The sequence below is a fragment of the Glandiceps talaboti genome, chromosome 7 (genome assembly GCF_964340395.1).
Source record: "Glandiceps talaboti chromosome 7, keGlaTala1.1, whole genome shotgun sequence".
NCBI lineage: Eukaryota > Metazoa > Hemichordata > Enteropneusta > Spengelidae > Glandiceps > Glandiceps talaboti.
In genome coordinates, this window is record NC_135555.1 from 21,711,257 (window position 1) to 21,733,625 (window position 22,369).

The 22,369-nt window shown below is 35.3% G+C and overlaps 1 protein-coding gene across 2 annotated transcripts in view; it reads left to right on the plus strand.

The window, feature by feature from the left end:
- The window catches only part of LOC144437532 (serine/threonine-protein phosphatase 4 regulatory subunit 1-like), a 72,251-nt gene extending 65,393 nt beyond the window's left edge, over positions 1–6,858 (plus strand). For both annotated transcript variants that reach the window (XM_078126477.1, XM_078126478.1), the window contains 5 exons: positions 859–968; positions 2,177–2,337; positions 2,886–3,034; positions 4,678–4,728; positions 6,436–6,858. In XM_078126477.1, coding sequence (XP_077982603.1) covers positions 859–968; positions 2,177–2,337; positions 2,886–3,034; positions 4,678–4,707 — 450 coding nt within the window. In that variant the 3' untranslated portion in view covers positions 4,708–4,728; positions 6,436–6,858. The remainder of the gene's footprint in view (positions 1–858; positions 969–2,176; positions 2,338–2,885; positions 3,035–4,677; positions 4,729–6,435) is intronic.
- Positions 6,859–22,369: the final 15,511 nt, after the last annotated feature.

A 22,369-nucleotide genomic window follows, 5' to 3' on the forward strand; every position in this document is an offset into this window, starting at 1 on the left:
GCCCTAGGGGCTGGGTGTGGCTATGGGTAAGTCCACACATGACACTTTAATAAATAAACATAACATAACATATGGGTATAACAATTTGTCACTGAAATTCAATGACAGTCACATTGTCATTTACAAACTGGGCTTCAAACAACCCTGGAAAGTCCTGGAATTTCAACCTATCCTTTGAAGTCTTTGAAGTATTTATTTCAATCTTCACGGAAAGTGAATTTTATGAAATGATCAACAAAAAATGTTAAAATTCCCATAGCCTTATAAATTAACGTTTCCGTCCTGACTTCATCTCACATGTTAATGTCTTTGTAAGACTTACTACAAAGTACTTGAATTCAAAAGAGATTGATATGAAGTTCTTTGTGCCATATTACTGACATTTACAGCTGGTCGTAAGATGGTCAACAAAATATAGCTAAAATGATGTAGGCGTGGTGTTTAACTCATGAGAAATTACACAAAGATAGATATATTTCAAGTCTAGACTAACAATAATAGAGACACAACAAACACAGCAGGATCCTTTGCCAAATCACATTGAATACTGATAAACATTGCCATTCTTTCACAGTGTAGTAAAAACAGGCTTCCAATGAAAACATTACACATGGACTTGAGGGTGTGTTTTAAACTGTCATGTCACATGAGTGAAACACCAAGCCTACATCATTTTAGCTGTAAGTTGTCTGGGGGCGTTTATTAAACTGTCATGTAACATGAGTGAAACACCAAGCCTACATCGTTTTAGCTGCAAGTGTGGTTTTCTTTGTACTAAGAATCCACAAAAGTTTTTGTTAATTTAAGGTTGTAATAGAATATTTCAATAATGACTTTTGTATATTTTTCTCACTGTAGTTGAGTTTTACTCTGAAAACAATAAATGAAGATGGAACTCTGTACAGAAGATTCATTGACGATATTGTAAATAGATATGCACAAAGCAATAGATGGTTTGGAAGACAGACGTAAGTATATTTACACCAAGTTGAACAAGTTCAAACAAAAAACCATGGGATTGATACCCTGGTTGTTTCATATCAGAACGACATGTGTCTTTGTCATTGATTCTGTGATATTTGAAATATTGAAAATCACCGTGTTTTATTGTGTTTTCTTGCACATGTATAATTACCTGGGTATATTATTGTCCAATGTATTCAACTGGAAATTATTCATGACCTAAGGATTTTGTCACGACTTGTCATCAAAAAGGCCCCTTAGGTCACTCATATTTTCCTCATAGAAACAAAGGAAAAACATCAAGAATGATATCTAGATACATATGTTTATGTAAAGATGCTATTTGTAAATACATATGGATAAGTAATAGAAAGTTGGCATGCAGACATTAGTAATATCAAGACACTGTTTCCAACTGCTATACGGTATTAAATCTATTAGTGAGCTGCCAAGACATAAGGATAGCTGTACATATTTTAAATACCGTTATTTATGGCCCAATGAGAATAAAATGAGAGAAGTTCCATACTTACTTGGCCTTGCTGTACAAGTCTTGAAATAAAGTTATTTATGGACGGATGAGATAAAAATAAGAAAAGCTGTAAACTTTTTTGGCCTTGATAAAAACCTATGTTGATCTCTCCCACCAAGTTATAATAGTTGATGATATGTATAGAGAGTATCAGTTACAGTAATAATAGTAACAACTGTCACTGATAATCAATTGTGATATTCATTGTGTTACAAGTGTGTTAACCTGAGAAACAGTGTTTTAAATTAAGATTAGGTCATTTTATAGCCTGAGGTGAATGCAATAAGTGAATCAAACAATATTGATATAAGATAATCTGTAATACTATGAATTTTAAAATGAAGTCACTATGTATTCTGAACTTTGTGAGTGCAACGAACTTTGTCCACTTGTAATGTATGTAGACTGATAGATGTCATCATTGTGTTCATTTGGTGGATTTCAAAAAAAGCTTTGTGATTGGTAGATTTTGTAAGAGACTTTTTGAATAGAAGGTGTCACAAGAAATGCTGTATGATTGGTAGATTTCACAGAAGAGGCTCTGTGATTGGCTGAAGCCGTTTAGAATAACTCAACTATTTATTTTTCCAATCTTGTAGCATCACCTGGTTAGGAGTGCACCTGGTGTTTTACACATCTGGCTATTCTTATCATTACACTATTTCTATGTTACTGTTACAGATTTGCCCACATTTGTCAACATCTGTTGGCAGAAGAAGCTATCACCAAGGAACAGTTTGCATCAGAGTTACTAGGCTATCTTCTAAAGTTATCAAGTGATAGTGTACCTAATGTACGTATTTGTGTAGCAAGGGCAATGGCAAACGAGGTTATACACTCAGGTAGGTTAACATCAAATAGTTTTATTAAAAGTGGTACAGGATGACTTTTACTCCAGTGACAATTCTACCACAAACCTTGATTAATTAGACTATTGTAATATAATGTTAGATGCATGGTTTCTATGACATTAAACATCATCTACTGATGCTCTCATAGTTGATGGTGTAGTAGGGGTTTCCTTGCCATTTTAACATGCAACCATGTCTATTTCAAGATGCTTCAGCTCTTCCCATGAGAAAGAGCATGAACAACAAGCTGCAAACTTATATTATGTTTACTCTTGACTTCTCCCTTCTTGTACCAAGAGTTCTATTTAGTTTATGATAGAGTCCTCCCTCTATGTACCATGGGTTCTATGTAGTTAGTCCTCAAAGGGGGGACTATCACAATGGGTCCTGTCCGTCCGTAATGTTATTTCTCAGACATGCAATATCCAATTTCTTTCAAACCTGGCACAAAGGTGACAATCATATGGGACATATGTAACACTGCAACTGATATCAGGGTATACCCATTTCACTTTCAATGTTTCATCATTTCTTTGCAGAGTATTTCAATAGTAAAGATAACCCACTAAGTGAGGAACTTCAATCTGTTGTTGCTAATATGAAGGAGGATTGTGATAGAGACGTGAGATACTATGCAACCTGTTGGGATAACATGCAACATTCTGCTATATCAAACATGGACTTGGATGTAAGTAGTGATATCAATACAATAAATAGGACTTCCTGGTGTCAAAGTAATTGTCATCAAAATAAGTGTTTTGTAATAGAATCCTTGTCAATATACTTATTTTCATTAATAGTCCTTTCCCACTATGTTTTTGTTACCGGTGGTAAATAGGTAAATATACTGGAGTTCTCCACATATTTAACCAAGATTTCCATAACAAAATAATGGTACAAGGTGTTGAAATTAATACAGATTTCTTCTTGCAGTTACATGAATACCCAAACCTTTACAAAAACAGTCACTATTAATGCATATTATTCTTCACACGGTTTACTATGGTTTGATTTATCGTAATTAACTCCTTGGGGGGAGTATTTAGTCCTTGTCACAATCATACAGGAGGTTAAATTCATCACATACCAATTATGTCATACAAGGTTCTCATTTATAAGACTGCATGGGTAAATAGTAGTTAAACAGGGGATTCAATTTGACCCTAGTACTATAACACCAATCAGAAACAAACTGACAGAGGTGTCCATCAATTACTTGATAGTAAGGTGTTTGGTGCATGCCACTTGACTATCATGGGTAGACATAGTTTGATTAAAGCCTGGGAGAATACCACTCAAGGAAATAAAGGCAGTTTCATAACCTATGGGTTCTGGATAATTATTTCATGCTGTTGGGGCCATTGGAAGTCCGCAGAAATAATATATTCATTGTTGCAAATGAATATTCATGACATGTTTTACATTATATAGAAGGGAAGAAGCATTCAAAACTCATGAATATTCATTGTTCAACCATGAATATATTATTTCTGCTGACTCCCATCATGCAATGTCCCACACAGCAAAGATACCCTATAAATGCACAAGATCCACTTGATGTATCTCTGAAATTGCAAGTAATTGTAGGTGATATAACATCATGAAATGTCCAGAACCCATAGTTTATGAAAACGTCCTTAACAAGGGACAGACTGCTAAAACAACACAAAAAGCCAGTTTACACCTCAAGAAAGTTTGCATTTTAATCATTAGTGTTCAATTTCTAAAACTTGGGTACCAATATAGACCTCCTTCCCAGACACTACGTTGTTTACAGATACACTAGATACTAAAATTGTGTCAATGCCTTGTGAAATAAATTAATCAATTTGTCTACAGTAATGTGTTTATTTTATGATTTGTTGTCAAGGATTCTATTGCAATCAATTCTTATTCATTATTTGCTGATTAAAGTTTTGAATTCTATGAACTAGAAGTCAAGTACCGGATAACTAAAGATGTCAGTGTTCCATTTACATGTATTTAACTGATATGTCTACTATGGGATATTTACATAGGGAATGAATCAGCCAATCAAGCGCTTTAGTTGGAGGGTATTTGCATAGACTAGAAGGAGCCAATCATGTTCTTTAGTGGAAGGGGATATTTGCACAGCAAATAATAGAGCCAATCACATGCTTTAGTGGATGAAACATATTTGCGTAAATAGAAGAGCCAATCATGTCTTAGTGTATGAAAGATATTTGCATAAAAGAGCCAATCATGTGCTTTAGTGGAAGTGGGGATATTTGCATAAAGACTATAGTAGCCAATCATATCCATGCATACAGGTAGCTGTCATTGACCATTGTTCACCTTTATTCCTTTTAGGGTGATATTATTTTAAAGCGTTTAGCCTGATTGGCAGGTTTGAGTGTTAAGGTGGGGGATACAGAGTTTATAGTATTTGATTTATCAAATAGACAGTCACATATCCACTGTTCTGTGGCTGCTGTGAGGTGTACATGTCAGTACTTTGGTGATGCCATATGTGATGAACCAAATAAATTATACAATGTATGTATACTGTTTAGATACAAAATGGGGAAAACAAAACTCTACTATGCGAGTTTTCTTACTCTCTGACTAGCTATCTGGCTGCTAAGAGAGAGAGAGAGACCATCATCTGGATAGCATATTTTACAATCGAATTGGAAACAAGCTTAGATTTAGAATAAATCAACTACTTTCTAGTCTCAAAATAGTCAGAAATGTGTGCCAATATTACGTCAATGACAATTATTTATAAGTGAATTGCAAAGAACATACGAATCTCAAACCAGGCATCTTACCAACCAATGTTGAACTGCACCACCTCGTAGCAGCTACAGAACTAGTATGGTTGTCAACTCACCCTGATATAATCAGCATGACCAGACTGAGAATTGTAGCATGTTTTACTTGATATACGCATGGTGTGCTATGTATAGTTCAGCATGATTTGAATACAAATTTATAGATACTGTGTATGTATAGATGTATGCAAGGATGATGATCAGCACTGGGCAATGATTTGTAATGATTTCAATGCCTTTCATGAGCCTCAGAAACTCATGTCTCTGACTTGCAGTCAACTCAGATAGATAGACCTCATCATGTGTTACTAGAAATATGTCCAAAAATGTCCCAATCTTGTGTGTCTACACCTGGTGAATTCGTTCAATGAAAAAGTGAGAATAGGACTGTCTGTCGAACAGCGCCCTCTGGTGTTGATATACATTATTCACGATTCATTATTCGCTGTAGAGATGTATTTTGAGATATTTTGGCCACATTCTGAACTTGTCACTTTAAACAGCTATTGTACATGTATGTGATGTATTGCACTTTTGATAGCCATGTGCCATCACAAATTGTTCACAATTAAAACTTGCTACTGCTACAAAAAAGTACTCCGATATATACTGTGAACATGACGCACACAGGAATACATGACGCACACAAGTGGAATGACATTATGGACAAAACACAGGTTGTCAGCACTCAATAACCCAAACAGATTATGATTGTGCTTTGCACACACAAGATCAGCTTGAAAAGTTAAGTTAGTAGATTTTCTTACACCTTATTTAACGACTGCCTTGATTAGTAACAACTGCCTTGATTAGTCGTATAAACGAAACTACAGATACTGTAGCACTTGTACATCATATGAGACATTGTATCACATTGTATCAATACATATCAATGGTGCTGCCCTTTGTCCCTGTCAAATTGTATACAATGCAAAACAATTCCCCCAAGACAAAAAACCTGATCTATGCCACATGTTTGTGTTGCGCTTATACAAAGTAATACAACAAAGCAGTAAAAAGATGTTTTTTATGAAAGCATACAAAACTAAACAGCGCCATCTATCATAGAGTTAACAAGACTGACAGTGTGTAGTCGACAGCTCTCAGCTTATCAAATTATAATGTGTGTATTGGTTAAAACTTAGTACTCATACGATACTAACTTTTTATGCTAATCTGTAATGCTCAGTACACCGCAGTATATGACTTGTAATCAGTACCCTGGTTTCAAATTATGTACAATTCATAGCCCCTAGCTTACACTTTATTTGGTTTCTTTATTGATTTATTTCAGGAACCACCAGTCTAACTAGCTTCACAGATTATTCAGCAACTAATTAGTATATCCACTACCACCACAAGTGTCTTCAAGAATCTTCAAGAATCCAAGTTCTGTCCAAGTCTTCCGCTTTAAAAAACTTGATCCGAGTTAGCTCACTCTCTAGAAACTGAAAGTACTCAACTAAGAAGACAGCACAAAGTAGTTAGAAGAAAACTGTTTGATTGATGTGATTTCTGTCACACAAGGGAACAAAGACAGCTATAAACATCTACAACCTAATTTCTCATCTATGAATGTTTCATCAGGGACTTAATCAAAGTGCTAAAAAAGTGCTGAACTGAAATGAAAAGAGTGCTAGATTTTTAAATTTACTAATAAAACTTTTGGTATCACACAACATTTTAGATTAACGCTCACAGAAAGGTCACAATTAAAGTACAACTTATCGGGGGGGGGGGGGGGTGTGAAACCAAACTGAAGACATCCATGTTCCTTTGATCTATCAGTTGACAACCAAATCTAACAGTTTTCTCCTTTCTCAGTATGTGTTTAGATTTTCCATCAGATATTCTGACTTAGAACTCAGAAGTTCCACTTTTGAAAGTACAATTTCTTTCACTTTGCTGTGCCTTCCTGTATCACACAGTCTGTGTATAAGTTTGTGTGGTAAGTGGGTAATCCCTGCTATCCCTCAAAAACTCCTTTTCCACCCCTATGCCCCTAATGTCCCTAATGGTACAGCCTCAGTAGTGTATACAGAGTACCACACTGAAAGAAGTCAATCTGAAAACTGAACATGGACCAAGTTGAACAGCAGAAGTATGGAGGGGTAGTGGTTATCCTTAATCTGACTTGTGAGCCATATTGAGATCTGTATTGGTTATCCATACTCTGACAACTTCATGAGTGCAAAGAAATGGTACTGCAGTTCCACTACAAACCCAAGACTTGGATTAAGCTGACTAAAAAAAACACACAGTGTAGTCTCACTGATGTCTGAAATAGGACAGTATATACAATTGTGAAGTGCCAACTACAGGTTTACAGAAAATATGGGGGGAGGTTTGCGCAATGTAGTCTCAAAAACATACCGTGGCATTATTGAGACGATACTTGGTGCTAATAATTCTTTAAGTATAAAATTTGTGAAAAGAAGGAAGGCATATTACAAATAATAGTGACAAGAGTTTTAACAGTAATTATCAGTGTAGTCATTCTTTGATTAGCCAGAGTCTTAAAAACATATATATCTTATACATTATTCCATCAAAAGGAAATTTGTATAGTCTTTGGAATGTCAAACAATGTGTGGTCATGAAACCAGGAGTGATTTCTGTTATGGTGTGTTCTCATTCAATTGTCAAGGGATGGATTCCCATACAAATGTGCCTTCACAAAATAATGTATACCGAGAGAGAGAGAGAGAGAGAGAGAGACAGAGAAGATTTGTTTTCAGTGTCAAAATTACGAGGTTTTTATCTTGGAGAGAATTTGATTGAGAAAATGGAGTGTTGACTTTAAATCATGAATTTTTAAGAAATATGTAGATGAACTTCTGCAGCCAAATGTCCACACACACACACACACACACACACACACGCACATATAAATACATACAACACACACACACACACACACAAACATACGTATATACTGCAATACATGTACATACATGCGCACACACATATCCATGCACACATACACACACACACACACACACACACACACACACACACACACAATGTAGGACACTTAAAATATTTTTTAAAAACCACTAGATCTCAGGTTCCCAACATCGTCGTGTGAATGTGTTGATGACATTGGTATGTTTAAAGAGTGATAGATGAAGACAGAAATAAAAATACAGTTTTACAAAATACTTACCAAATCATGTCAAGTATAAAGATAGAGATATTAGGACTGAATTTTTTTACAGGCTTACAATTGAAATTATGTAAATTTTGTAGATTCCATCTCTTGGATATGATCACATAAATGTATTTTCGGATAGTTCAAATGCACTAATACGCATCTTTAAAGACAATTTTGCAAGAACTATTTACTGATTCTCACTTTAATACTCTGCCAGTGTTTAGGTTACAGGGAAGGGGAGATTTGACAAGGCAGTGGTCATGTCATTTCATGTCATGTTTTACATTAATAGTACGTCTTTCATGTAGTACAAGATTAGTACACACATCCAGGTAACCAAACTCTCCTTTTGAAACGTATATAGAAATAATTCAATTTTTTGTTTATCCCACCGAGTCTGGGGAATTTTCTGTCAACTGTGTTTTCAGTTTTGTGTTTGAGATGTTGAAAAGGTCAAAGGTCACAAATCAAGGGGGGGGGGGGGTTTCTGATATAGTTTCCATGATGGCATGCATGTTTAATATAGAACTGTGTAATGCAGTGTACAAAGTTTGGTTTAGGTCAAAGTTTAGCCACTTATACACTTGCAAGTACAAAAAGTTGCACACACACAGGTGTACTTTAACTTGTTCACTCATTCTCCACAATTTGATATCCACTTTGTCTAAGGTCACTTCCATAGTCACATGTTTACCTCCAGTGCCTTTCGTACAGTGAAAGGACTGGTTTTAATCAAGTGGAATCCAATCAGTTTGACTCTTGAAATACTGAAACCAAAATAGCGTATGTACAGTAATAATATTACAATAGTACTTATACCAATAAATGTAAGAGAGCGAGCGATACTTTGTTATAACACGCTTACAGTGTGTTTCTATTCAAGGAACAACACATGTCTTGCAATGTTTTGTAAAATTTCCATTTGAAAGACATTGCATACTTGTGAAATCTGATTTCCTGTTAACCAAGAGGAATCAAAAGTTGAATATTTCTCCTCCCATTCTTGGGCTGGATAAGAAGCTCATATGATAGTAACACATTGTCTTCCATTATACTGTACAGGGTATTGTTGTTGGGGTTTCAGTTTCATCTATGACTTTTGTTACCATGGTAACAGTTTCAAGTTTGACCTTTTGTTACCATGATAACTTTCATCTATGACCCTTTGTTTCCATGATAACAGTTTTAACTTTGACCTATTGTTGCTGCCAGGACAGTGGTTTCAACACTGACAGTGTGCAAATACAGATTTGTGTACCAAAACATTTTATACAAGTATACATTTGTTTGTTTTTCTCCCAAGATCAAAAATGAATCCTTAGCAACAGAATGCAACTAGGAATAGTGTATTCTCTATTATTACCTGCCTAACTAAACAGCACAAGAATCTCCAAAATTCCCAATTTGTTTCATCCATATCAAATCCAGCCCACATTCTATATGATCTCTCCAGACCATAAATACAATTGAGTTTTTATTTTGTTACTTGGTTGACATATCTACCTAAATGATCACAAGAAATCAAGAAATCATTTACACACAAATAAAACACAGGAAATATTTTTATCAGGAAACCTTCGTGACAAATATGGCATTCTTTGTGATGTGTAGTTTTATCTTTATTTTATAGTTGTCTATTTCCTTTTCAAATCCGTAACATCAAAATACTTAGACACATCAAAAAAGTGAAAAGTTTAACAAACACGAGAAACTTCAACACATAAAAATGTGTCAATAAACACCAAACCAAACCTACCTACCTGCCGTCATGTATGCCATCAAGTCTCCCCTAGGTTGATTAAGAATAACAATTGTAGGTTGATAAAGAATAGCAATTATAGTAATAATAATCAGGTCTTGATATCACTAATATTTTTGGACAGATTTTTGTTTCTTCTTTTTTTTTTGATGAACTTTTTGAGAGTTGTGAATATGTAAAGAGTCTGTACTGTAGTGCATTTGAATTGACTGCAGAGAGGTATCAAGAGAATTAAAAGAATATGTACAATTATTTCAGATTTGTAATTGTCTTCTTTGACATTGTCTGTAACTGAGGCCAGATTTTTGTCTAAAATGAATGTGCAGTATGTACAGCTGACATCCAGGAGTGTGAATGCATTTGGGCCAAGTGTGTTCCCAGTTGATAATGGGAATCTCCACTATCATCCATCTAATGAAGCCAGCAATTTTGACAAATCCTATCAATATATCTATAATAAATACCTGACCAAGCACATTTCACCTTGCCTTTTATTTACGTATGGGAGGATAATCATGTTGATCATTTAATATTTCATAGCCTAGATGCACCACTGTTGATATTGGCTATCATGTCTCATATCATATCGTGCTTTCAATGCTTTACTTTTTTGAAGCAACAGCCAGAAAATGGGCACAAATTCTTATAGGGTTTCAAATTTACCTTTGTCAGTGGTATCACCACATGATTAGAATCAACAGGGTAGGTGGAGCTGTGTGACATGAACATCATTACCATATTTAATGATCAGCCAATCACAGGGTAGATTTTATATGGACTTGGACGCATCTAAGTGAGCCACTGCTATTCAAAATAATTTTAATTTTAGGTTTGAATCCAACACTGTTAGCACAATTCTATAAATAACTTGAGACGGGTCATAGCCCAAATCTACAAGCCTACAGTCTAGGCTAGTTGTTTATCAACTTCAGATGAATTTGTACATGTGTTTGTTTATACACAGAACCAGTATGTGCAGTTTACAAGATGTTTATATATTCAGAGTTCACCCTCTAGCACCTATGCACAACAATGACAACAAAACTGACCCTGGTATTGTTTAGCAGTGCTTATTTTGATAGCATGGTATTCTTCCCACCCAAGAAGGAAATTGATTCATTTGACTGGTCATGAAAACACCAAAACAATCACTTGTCAGAAGTTCACATCAACATTGATATTAGATATGGCATAGTCTGTAGCCTAGCAGTGAGACCATTTTGACTCATCTCCCATGGTGGGAGACGGTAGCCAAAATCCTAGTCTAAATGCAACAGGTGGTATCGAATATATATGATTAAAATCACATCTAGTTAAAGCAAATAATGTAGTGTGTGACTATCACTAATAACCTGACAATGGTCTTTGTATTTATCAACAATGAGGAGTGCTTTTATTAGTCAATTAAATTGACATCACTTAGCTCTGACCTAGCTAGCTGACTCCAGTACATTGAATTGAGAAAGACATCAAACTTGTAGAATTCCACATAAAAGATCAACTTTATAAAGGTATTTGGTGTAGTTCCTCTGGATTTTTGAAAGTCAAATATTTTGAAGATGTAGAACATATGCTTATGTGTATGTGAAAGTAGTGCCTTTGGCATAACTGAATGATAAATCTTATAGCTATTTATAATATTCAGCTGGCTTTGAAAGGCTTGTATGCTAATTCACTGCTTCATGTAAGCCAGTGGCAATAACACAAATTTTAGCCCTCACGTCCGCTGCCAATATAGTGCGCCCTCTTGTGGTGATTACCTGAGAAATGGCTGGAACTTCAGTAACCCAAATATGGCGTTTTGACATAAAAATACTTCTAATATAATGGCTTATTTCACAAATCAAATGTAGACTAACAACAACAACAAAAAAGTAAAGAACTTACAGATGACACTGTTAAAAGTCTTACCTGTCCAGTGTGGGTGATGTACACTTGATATGCTGGAGATACCATCTAACATACTCTCATTCAAAAGGTACATGAAAAAAACTCTCCCCACTGTCTGTGGTGAAATTTACAAATTAGTTGATCCAGCTTCAATGAGATTTTGAATTTGGCTGTGCATTAAAATTGAGGATACTCTAAAATCCATATTACCTAGTCAATGCTAGCGGTGTCATCGCTGCCAAGCAATTCTTTGTTGCCTATTTTAGTTGCCATGCATATATACAGTTTTTCATTAATCTTTATTTATTTTTTTCTGTGAAGAGGGTGGGGCAAGTTAACACACACACATACACACACACACACACACACACACACACACACACACACAATTCTAAGACTGCGAATAGTGAGGGAGAGTTATAAGGGCAAGAAGCCATCATAACTCTCAAACATATTTTATGTTGGTGTAAAATTAACTTGAATATGAAGCGCGGAGAAGTTGGCAAATACAGACGGAGTCCAGAGACAGTGGCGAAAGTGAGACAGCGTTGACCGGTCGGAACTGAGAAGTTTGCGGTGTTTATGCGGGTGTTGGTATGAGAGAAAGGCCTGTGGACAGGCAGGTGAAAGTAAAGAAACCAAGTAATCGGGACTAACCAACCGACCAAACTCTACCACAACAAATCCAACCAAACACCACCAAAAAATGACAACCTAAGCAACAGAATTACAGAAAGGGATGAGAGAACAGGGATGTTTGGGTATGTCAAATATGTACAAAACAGTGACGACAAAGACGCGAGGCACAGCGAAAACGCGTAAAATGATGAATGTTTTTAATGTGTGGGTCAGGGGAGGGGGTAGAACAGCAATTCAATCATGCATATTTTAAAAAAAGTCTTAAACTTACACAGTGATGATATCTGAAATGCTTTCATTTTGTTCTTCTTAACTGCTCCAACTTGACGTCCTATTTATAAAATAACTTTAAAGTACATTGCAAATTACATATTTACTGAGCTGCTATCATCTGACCAAGTAGTTGATTTACACATTCTTGCAACCTTTCTCAAGCATGCTCTATCAGTAATGAATTGGAACTGTCCAGGTTTTTTTTAACCGTATTGTGTTTTAGTTCATAGTCATTTGTATTTTGGACCAGTGGCTTGTGAGTACATTATTTACCAAAACGTAAAAAACGCCAGACTGTTGTACAAGTAAAGTGGGTTTTGTGTATATACCTTTTAGAATGTACTATGCCCATATTGGAGTTGAGGGTTATTTTAGTCTGTTTACTGCACTGTCTACATCGTAATAGAACCTACCCAGGAGCTCATAAAATCTGCAAAGAATTCAGAAGATACCAGGCCTGAAAACGATGATGAAATTCTAAAAGTTCCACAGGGGCTTGTAACAGATGATGATGAGGACAGCATCCATGTATGCGACGGGACTGAGTAAGAGTAAGAAGTTTGACTCAAAAGGCACATTTTTATGTTGTGTTGGAAAGGAAATGCTTGATTTTAACAATCCTTCAAGAATTGCAGTAAACTACACAAAGCCATACACAGTAGTGGTTATACATAACAAGGACAGTTATCTTGCAATTCTATCTTCACAGCCACAAATTACGTAGACATATCACAGCCGGATATACAACAATATCATACAATTCAACAACAAGTGCCAAATAGATGAACCTTATGAACTTGGCATATATTGTTTCACATTGAATTTTCAAGTCTTGGCGCCTTGATAAAAAAAATATAAATTAATATGGCCACTTTAATCCTGGTTAATTCTGTTTTAATTCTAGTTTGTCTATATTCCCGTAACGCGGTCTGAAAACGTCAAAAATTGACAGTTGTAGGTTTGACAATACTGCCAACTAACGTATTTTCACAGTCGACAAACAAGCAACTATGCACGCTATAGAAAGTTAAGAACTACTGATAATGACTTAGAAGTGACGACGTACGTGAACGAGACTGAAAACTTTTAATTAAGTTATGTAGGCATAACAATTATCTTAAGAAATACTTGTTTTAAAGAATTCAATGGTTGGCGCTGTTTACAGGTTTTTAAATTGTAATTCACTGAGACGTATTTAAGAAATTTAAGATCAATCAATCAATCAAAGAGATTTATAAAGCGCCAAACTCCACTAAGATATTGTAAAAGCCGCTCTGCTTTGTATTTACCCCAGACGACATGGTTGTCTGAATATTCACAAAGCAAAACTTGTAATGTAATTAAAGTTTAACACATCCCTTTATTAAAAAAGAAAGATGGCCTTCAAGTTACAAACTTAGTTACTTGCGTCATACTGCCACATACTTGAGAATGTTCAAAAGCGTGCTATAGGATTGCGTTACGATATGGTCGCTGTCTAAAAGGTATTCAAAGCTGCTTCCTATGCTAAAAACAACTTGACACCCCAAAAATAACAAACAAACAAACAAACAAACAAACAAACAAACAAACAAACAACACGATTTCAATTATCCACATTGTCAGCCTATTGTGAATTTTCTGAGTTTATACTTATCGGGGCGAAGTTTTTGTTGCATATTTAAAAGGTACTCACCGTATTGTACTTACTGAAGCACACATAACCACCACTCGTATCGAGATGTAACCCATAACCGATCCGATGACGTAATTTATCGTACGTATCAAAAAATGCTCAGGAAATCAGTACTATGCTATCAGCTGTCTTAACCAAGCCAGAAGATAATCGTTATGTTATAGAAGACATGTATCAATATTAAACAGTATAGTGGAATGTGGCTTGTTTGATTAGTTTCACTAATATGCTTAAAAACACAACTCGTGTGTTATGACGGTTTTTATTATTTTTTCTTGATTTTACATGTAAGAATTACATACAGTTAGCAAACTTTGTATATTTCCAGTATGTGTCAACGTTAATTATTTATCTTCTTATACTTCTCTCAGTGTGTACATACATGTACATGATTGTAACAACCAAAGGAAGAAGTTATCATAACTGTGAAAGAGCAAACTGGAATTCGACTTCGTTCTATTATGTTAACTTTGCCATTGCAAAGAAATAAAACGCCACACCGGGCCCTAGCTATGAGTATTTGACTATTCATATTCCAAAAGTACAGCTAATATATGCTTATTAGTGTTACAACTGTTTGGTCTTCTTACACTACAAGTCTCCTTTCCCAGACAGACAGACAGACAGACAGACAGACAGACAGACAGACAGACAGGCAGACAGGCAGGCAGGCAGGCAGGCAGGCAGGCAGACAGGCAGGCAGGCAGACAGACAGACAGACAGACAGACAGACAGATAGGCAATAACTACATCGTATTAACGTTAGCTAGACAAGTTATATAACGTTCCAGGCCAGACGTAAAATTACACTCCTTCTACCAGAGCCTTCTACAACCATAATTCTGTTATTGTTGTAATAAGACACATCTACTACTGTAACTTGAAGATAAAAAATAACAAACTGCCATGTTTCCACGAGTGACATTTGACCATCATGACGAATATGAAATTGCTACAGGAAAGGATTGATAGAGAGAATATAACTGATTAATTTGTTTACACCTGAAACCAAGTTAATTGTCAACTTACTTAAAGTTGTAAATAAAAACCATTAAACGTAAGCTTACAAACAACAACAACAACAACAACAACAACAACAACAACAACAACAACAACAACAACAACAACAACCGACGTAATACCTGTAGATAGATTGCAGGGACTGGTTTGTATGTCCCGTCTTAGTATATGTGATACTGTCCTGTCGCATCTCTACTAATTTATATGACGACAACCATGTGTGAATTTAATATGGTTGTTGTCGATCTACCATTGACATAAGTAAACGTGTCACGTTTACAGCCAAGAAGGACGTAGTTGGCCAACAATATACCATACAACTAAACGTCTGCGATCCTAGTGCGACAATACAAATTCTTTAAGTTTTAGGCCTAATTTGTTACTTTATTTGCTTCACTGAGAGAACCTTCGCACGGTTGATCTTGAATAATATCCTGTAGTCCAAATGAACAAATGAAGACTCTAAGTTATACTTTGCTTGTGTACATATTTGAGCACTCTATGAGATAAGAAGGGAAATGGTTCTATGATACTTTTCTTAATACCGCCACTGGTATTAGTGAAAAATCAGCATCAAGGCACGGTGAGTTGGGGAGTTATAATCAATGGGTAACCAGGTAACGGATAGATGCATTGTTTATAGACTCTTCTGATTATCACACTTTACATAATTAAAGACAAAACAGGTTACATCAAACATATGATGAATTTATTAAACTCATGTATGACAAAAGAATGGGTTAATAGGTGTAGGCCTGGGTATACTTAACGTACAAGTCAATACAACAATGTTTATATACCTATCTACCTACCTACTCCCCCTCTCTCTCCCTCCCTCTGTATGTATGTATGTATGTATGTATGTATGTATGTATGTATGTATGTATGTATGTAATACAATAAATAAATTTATATGATAAATACATATACTAAATACATAAATACGCACACATAAGCTTATATACATAATCATATTTAATAATATGATAATATTTACTAATATCTATAGGCCCATAAGTTTACATGTAATCTGAATATGTTGTCAGACTATGTAAGTTCACTTTATTGTGGATTAATTTTACTGTGGAAGGATAGGACAACGTTCTCTATCTCCGCCATTGATCATAACAGATAAAGCGAGCGCACGGTCACCATGGAAACATAACATGTTTACACATTGAAAAGAGCACAGTGACAACATTAACAATGTGCAGTCGAGATAGGGGACTTCACAAAAATCCATCTAGCAAAAATGAATTATCTTAAACATCATTATCAATTGAAACGAGAAATTGAATAGTGAATCAATGTCATTGACGATGAAAATCCTTTGTAAAAAGACAGATCGCGTGTGAAAATTACACTATGATGTTATCGATTAAAAAAGCTCCCCATCTTTTCGCCGCCGCATCTCATATCATGTGGCCTATTTTTTTTCGTAATCATCAATTGACAGCATCATTATCATCATTCTATGAAAACCCGGAAAGATGAAACAAGTGTATTATAAAATGACATACACAAATGGTTATGTTGTTTTTAACAAGCATATCGTCGATAGTACAATACAATATATGTCGTTATCATATAAATTAATAAATTATGAAAATATACAGAATGAACATAAAAGTCGAGATCGGTTTGCGCAGTCGACAGCTCCGATGCATGTACGATGCGCGTCTACTTGCGCAGTACATTTGTTTACGATAGATCTGTATCATGGCGGATCACCAGCGTGCTCAAACGATCCCCTCATGACAAATGTACTACAATTTTACACTTAATTTTTGTGAGACGTTTTTTGGAAACAGGCCATAGTGGATGCTGAGTTGCTAAGCCACGGGAAACTTCACCGGACGGTTAGGGCGCCACTACCAGTTGGTTTCAAATTCCGCTGGTTGAATAATATACACAAGTTTATTTGACGATGCTATGACGACAAATTCAATAGATTGGAATTAATTTATTGGGAACTCCAGATAGAAATCAAACGAAGTTGTTGTAGTGAGACCTACATCGAACTTCGATAACCCCGAGATTGTACGGAAGCCCGAAGAATCGTCGTCGTCTTTCGTTATACGAGTTGTGTTTCGGCCAGGAAGGAAGAAGTGCAGAGAAATGGGGAGTAGCTGTTCGTCTGCACAAGCCGTCAACGGATCTAACACAAAACCGTGAGTAAAAAAGGTTACTTCTAAATTTGTTCAAAATACTTTCTCGCGCGAGGGATACCAGCTTGCATCGGAATGTCAGGCGACCCCAGAGTATTAAGTTTGAGATACCGGAGTCAAAGTTTTGCTTGTCGGAAGTTGTGTATTGAAAGCGTGATTCGTCGCACACGATGTATACTTTCGCACACGTTTTTTCTTCTCACGAGTCCATTCATTTTAATTTTACCGACGACCTGCCCCATTCGGCACTTGTCAAAGGATGTATATGTCGTTTAAATGTACCGTATGTTCCTGGACAATAACCGTAATGGAATTATAAACTGGCTTAATATACAGTATTTATGTGTCCGTTTATGTTTGTGTACGTATGTACGCCAGTTTTAACTGTGCTGACCTGCAAGACTAAGCAAAAAGCCGAGTCGCTGGTTAGAAACTACAAATGTAAAGCTTTGGTGCAATGCTCAGCATAATGTGTTTTAGTACATGGTCTCTGTTTTCGCCACAGGAAATCTACTCAGGTAACAAAAATAATGTTTTTGTGCTCATTTTGCTTTTTCCAGCACAGTTTGAACTATGTCATTTAAATGCAAGTATACAATCTCGTTTTATATTGCCTGTGTGCCGTACACAACACGATGTACTTCTCATCATAGGTAACGCTTCAGACCACTATAAGTTTACTTTTAAAGGCTAGAGGTGTTACATGTAAAAGTAAACGAGATAGCGGTGCCACTCTTGTGAACTGAAGACATAAAAGTTCTTTTGTTCTGCAAATGTTAAACAAGCATATCCGCCCCTTTTTGTTGCTTGTAAGTTGTATTCATGGATATTGACACTCCAATTTCCATAGATGATCTTGTTACTGAAATATTGCGTAACACTCACACCTATAGCTAAAACGAAATAGGCTTGGTGTTTCACTCAAGGAACATTATGTTTTTGACACAAAGATAGACATATTTCAACTCTAGAGTAACAATAACAGAGACACAATAAACACAGCAGGATCCTTTGCCCAATCTCACAGAACACTGATAAGCATTACTATTCAGTAAAAACAGGCTTCTAATGAAAACATTACACATGGACTTGATGATTTTAATGGCTGCAATTGTTTACTTTCTAACTGATAATCAACATTTTAACTTGGCTATTTCTACATCTTCACTGTGCACGGCATCTACATAATTGTTTCTTTTGCATTAGAAGTTATCTGAGGGTGTGTATTAAATGTTACATGAGTGAAACACCAAGCCAACATCATTTTAGCTGTAAGATGATGTCTTGTGGAACATGATGATAAGAATATATTGACCTGTTGATAAAGGCGTATGTGTCCATGGGCTGAAGTCAGTAGGACAACTCAGCCAAGGGTGAACATTCAATTTATGTGTATTGTCAAGGAGAATTCTCTTTCTTAACTTTACATACTTGGAGTAGTTACCGAGTGACATTTTTACAACTTCCAAGTGTTAAACTTGCGGAATTGGGGGTGTTGCCCCAAAACCCAATCAGTAACCAGGCTCAACGATGACTACTGGTTCCCTAATAATTTACCTGACACATTAAAAGTGCAGCAGATCAAGACACAAGATCTCTGGATGGAGTTTACAAGCAAACGGTGCTGATGCTGGATAATATGACTACGATAAATAATTTGCAAGCTTGCTTCAATATTTGTTGATGGTAATTTTATAATGTTCTCATGTTAATATTTCTGCTGGATATTTTGATAATAACTGGATATTTGAACTGATATTATAACATGAAAGAATTTAATAATTTCTATCTGAAAAAGGAACATTTTATGAAAAAGAATGTGAAAAAACTCAATAAGCAAGTATGATTTGAAGGAGAAAGTGATAAATTGAATTCATATATATATAAATTTATTAAAATGCAGATTAATTTTTGAAGGTGATTTTGTTTAAAAAAAAGTTCGCCCAACTTGACTTGATTTTACTCACATTACCTACTGCCTGTCTGCACCATGGTGGTCTACAGTTATGCCAATGTTATGAAGGCTGTTCTGTGTGTAAGGATAGAGAGAGGTAACACAGACAGATTTATTTTCAACCTTTGATGTTAGGTCACTCTGTACACATTTCTTTACAATATCAAATTAAAGAGAATAGAAACAAAGCACAGTGCTAACAAAACTGAAGAGGAGACTTGGTAGCCTGGTGGCCAGAGTTTCCTGTAAATGAAATGGAGATGGTCCCAGATCAGACACTTGTCTATCTGGTTTGATGGTGTTCATTCATTTGTTTGTCAAGCTAGTACTAGCCAGATAGCCAATTCTCTGGGATATTTAGTCTGGATGCCAATGTGCTCTGTAACCCCAAAGAGAGATCTAAAATATTTGATGAGGATAGCATTCCACTTTTGGGATATCAATAAAAAAAAAAAAAAAATTGCTATCTGCTGTAATTGCTTTTGACAGCAAAATAGTGTTGGGTTTATGGTAATCATAATATTGTGTTTGAAAACACTTGTCAGTGTGATATTTTCTGTCTGATGGAACTGTCTAAACTAAGAACCTCTAAGTCTTTATGGCATTGTCCAAAATGTACCTGCCAAGTTGCTTCAACTGAAATATGTGCTTTGGGTTGCAAGAATGGTCTGATGTGACATTATTACAAGTAGTTGTGTGAAATAGTGAAAATGTTTATTTTTACAGATATTGTTTTAAGGTGGTTGTACTGTCAATATTAAGAGTTGAGTTGAGATTGACAGTTTTAGATTTGAAATTTAGGATACTTCATTATTAGATCAACTAAACTATAAGACCAAATAAAAAAAAAATGTTTGGTTCTGGTTACCTGACACCACCTAGTTTTTCACGCCAACCCTAAACTTTCTTTTACATATTCGAGAAAAATGATAATAAAATTGCGAAAATCGTGAAGTCTCGCAAGAAATAGTGGGTGCGGAAACTGACTTCAACTTGAAAAGACAATATAAACTATTCTTCTATTAATCTGTAATGGCTGTATATCTGATACGAAGAAATAAACAACACAGAGACCATTTGGAAAACAAATTGAAAACCTGAACTAAACACTCACACATGAATAAAAATATATAATAAAATAAAATAAAAAATCTACCTACCCCACCTATTTTAAAATTCAATGTAATCGGAACCACACAATTTTTTTCATGCCTAAACATGAAAAAAGAAATTGTCCTGACCAGAAACAAATGTTTTTCTTTTGGCCTAAAAGCTGGTTTCTATTCTGTACAAATAAATATGAGAAAATAACAGACAAAGTAAAAAGTGATGTTGTCTTTCTGTGAGTGAATAGTCAAGCTAAATGTCAAAGTATGACTTTATGAATTCCAAGAATGATGAGTTGTAATGAAGGTAATTGTACCCATAGTCCATGTTATTTTGCTTCTCTCCATACTGATATTACCCAGGGGTAAATGTTACTTTTGAATGACGTTGGGAAAATGTATTATGTATGTAACTTCATGAAGTTTCAGTTCAAATAAAGACACATTATACAAACAAACCATGCCTATTTTTTAAGTAAGCCAATAATTACAAAAATTACAAATGAATGATATATGAGAACCAGGTGACTAGCTTATTAAATCGATCATATACAATATGTTAATTTATTTTGTTTAATGAAAACATTCTTAGCAAATGTTTTCGCAGTTGTTTGCCTTGCGACGATCCAAGAATTTCACGTCAAACACTGCAAATATGAATACCCATCAGTCCTCATTTTTGATTGGGTTTGTTGCAATGATACATAATCTTTCACATACATTCATGGATACAGTCTTTCACAAAAGTATTACATGATTGTTTAAAATTACAGATAAGGATTGTAGTTTACAGGGATAAGGTTACAGAGTGAGACTTTTAGGTGATAAATTGCAAAAATTGTCCCCACTTCTTGATACGTGAATTTATATTCTACAGTCATTATATAGTAAACCAGACTGAGTAAGTTGTTGATGCTGTGGTACACCCTCTTCAGGTCAAGTTTATGTAAAAGATAATGGCGGTGACAGGATTATGGTTTTAATCCTTCACATAGCAGTAATAATTACATATCAGTGACTTATTAACATTTTTGATAGGTTGGAAATTTTTGTAGGTTGACACTTGTCTCCAGTCATCGGTTGTTTGTTTTTGTTGTTGTGATTTTTGACATTCAATAGTAGTAAAAAGTTTATAGTTTTAAATACTGTAGCCTACCTGTAGACTTGTGAACGGCTATCACTACACTATTCCGCTATCCTAACTGAACTGACATTTTGAATTTTGCTCCATACTCTGATGGAGCAAAAATTCAAAAATGTCAGTTAGGATTGGCTTAGATGACAAGTATATTAAAACACCAGAAAAATATTTTTGGGTTGTTTTTACTAATTGTATTTTTGGGTTGTTTTTACTAATTGATATGGAAGAGATGTCACTTTAGTTCAAAATGTAGAAATCTGTAGGAATTGAGTTAGAAAAATATATACAAATTTAAGTAAAAACACACTTGTGAACACATGATAAATTGTGGAAAGGAATGCTTTGTAGTATCTGTCTATTGACCCATCCTGTGGCTGCCTGGCAACCTATCCCACTGTGTTGTTTAGAACCAAACAGACAACTCACAAGAAAAGGTGTGCTTATGACTT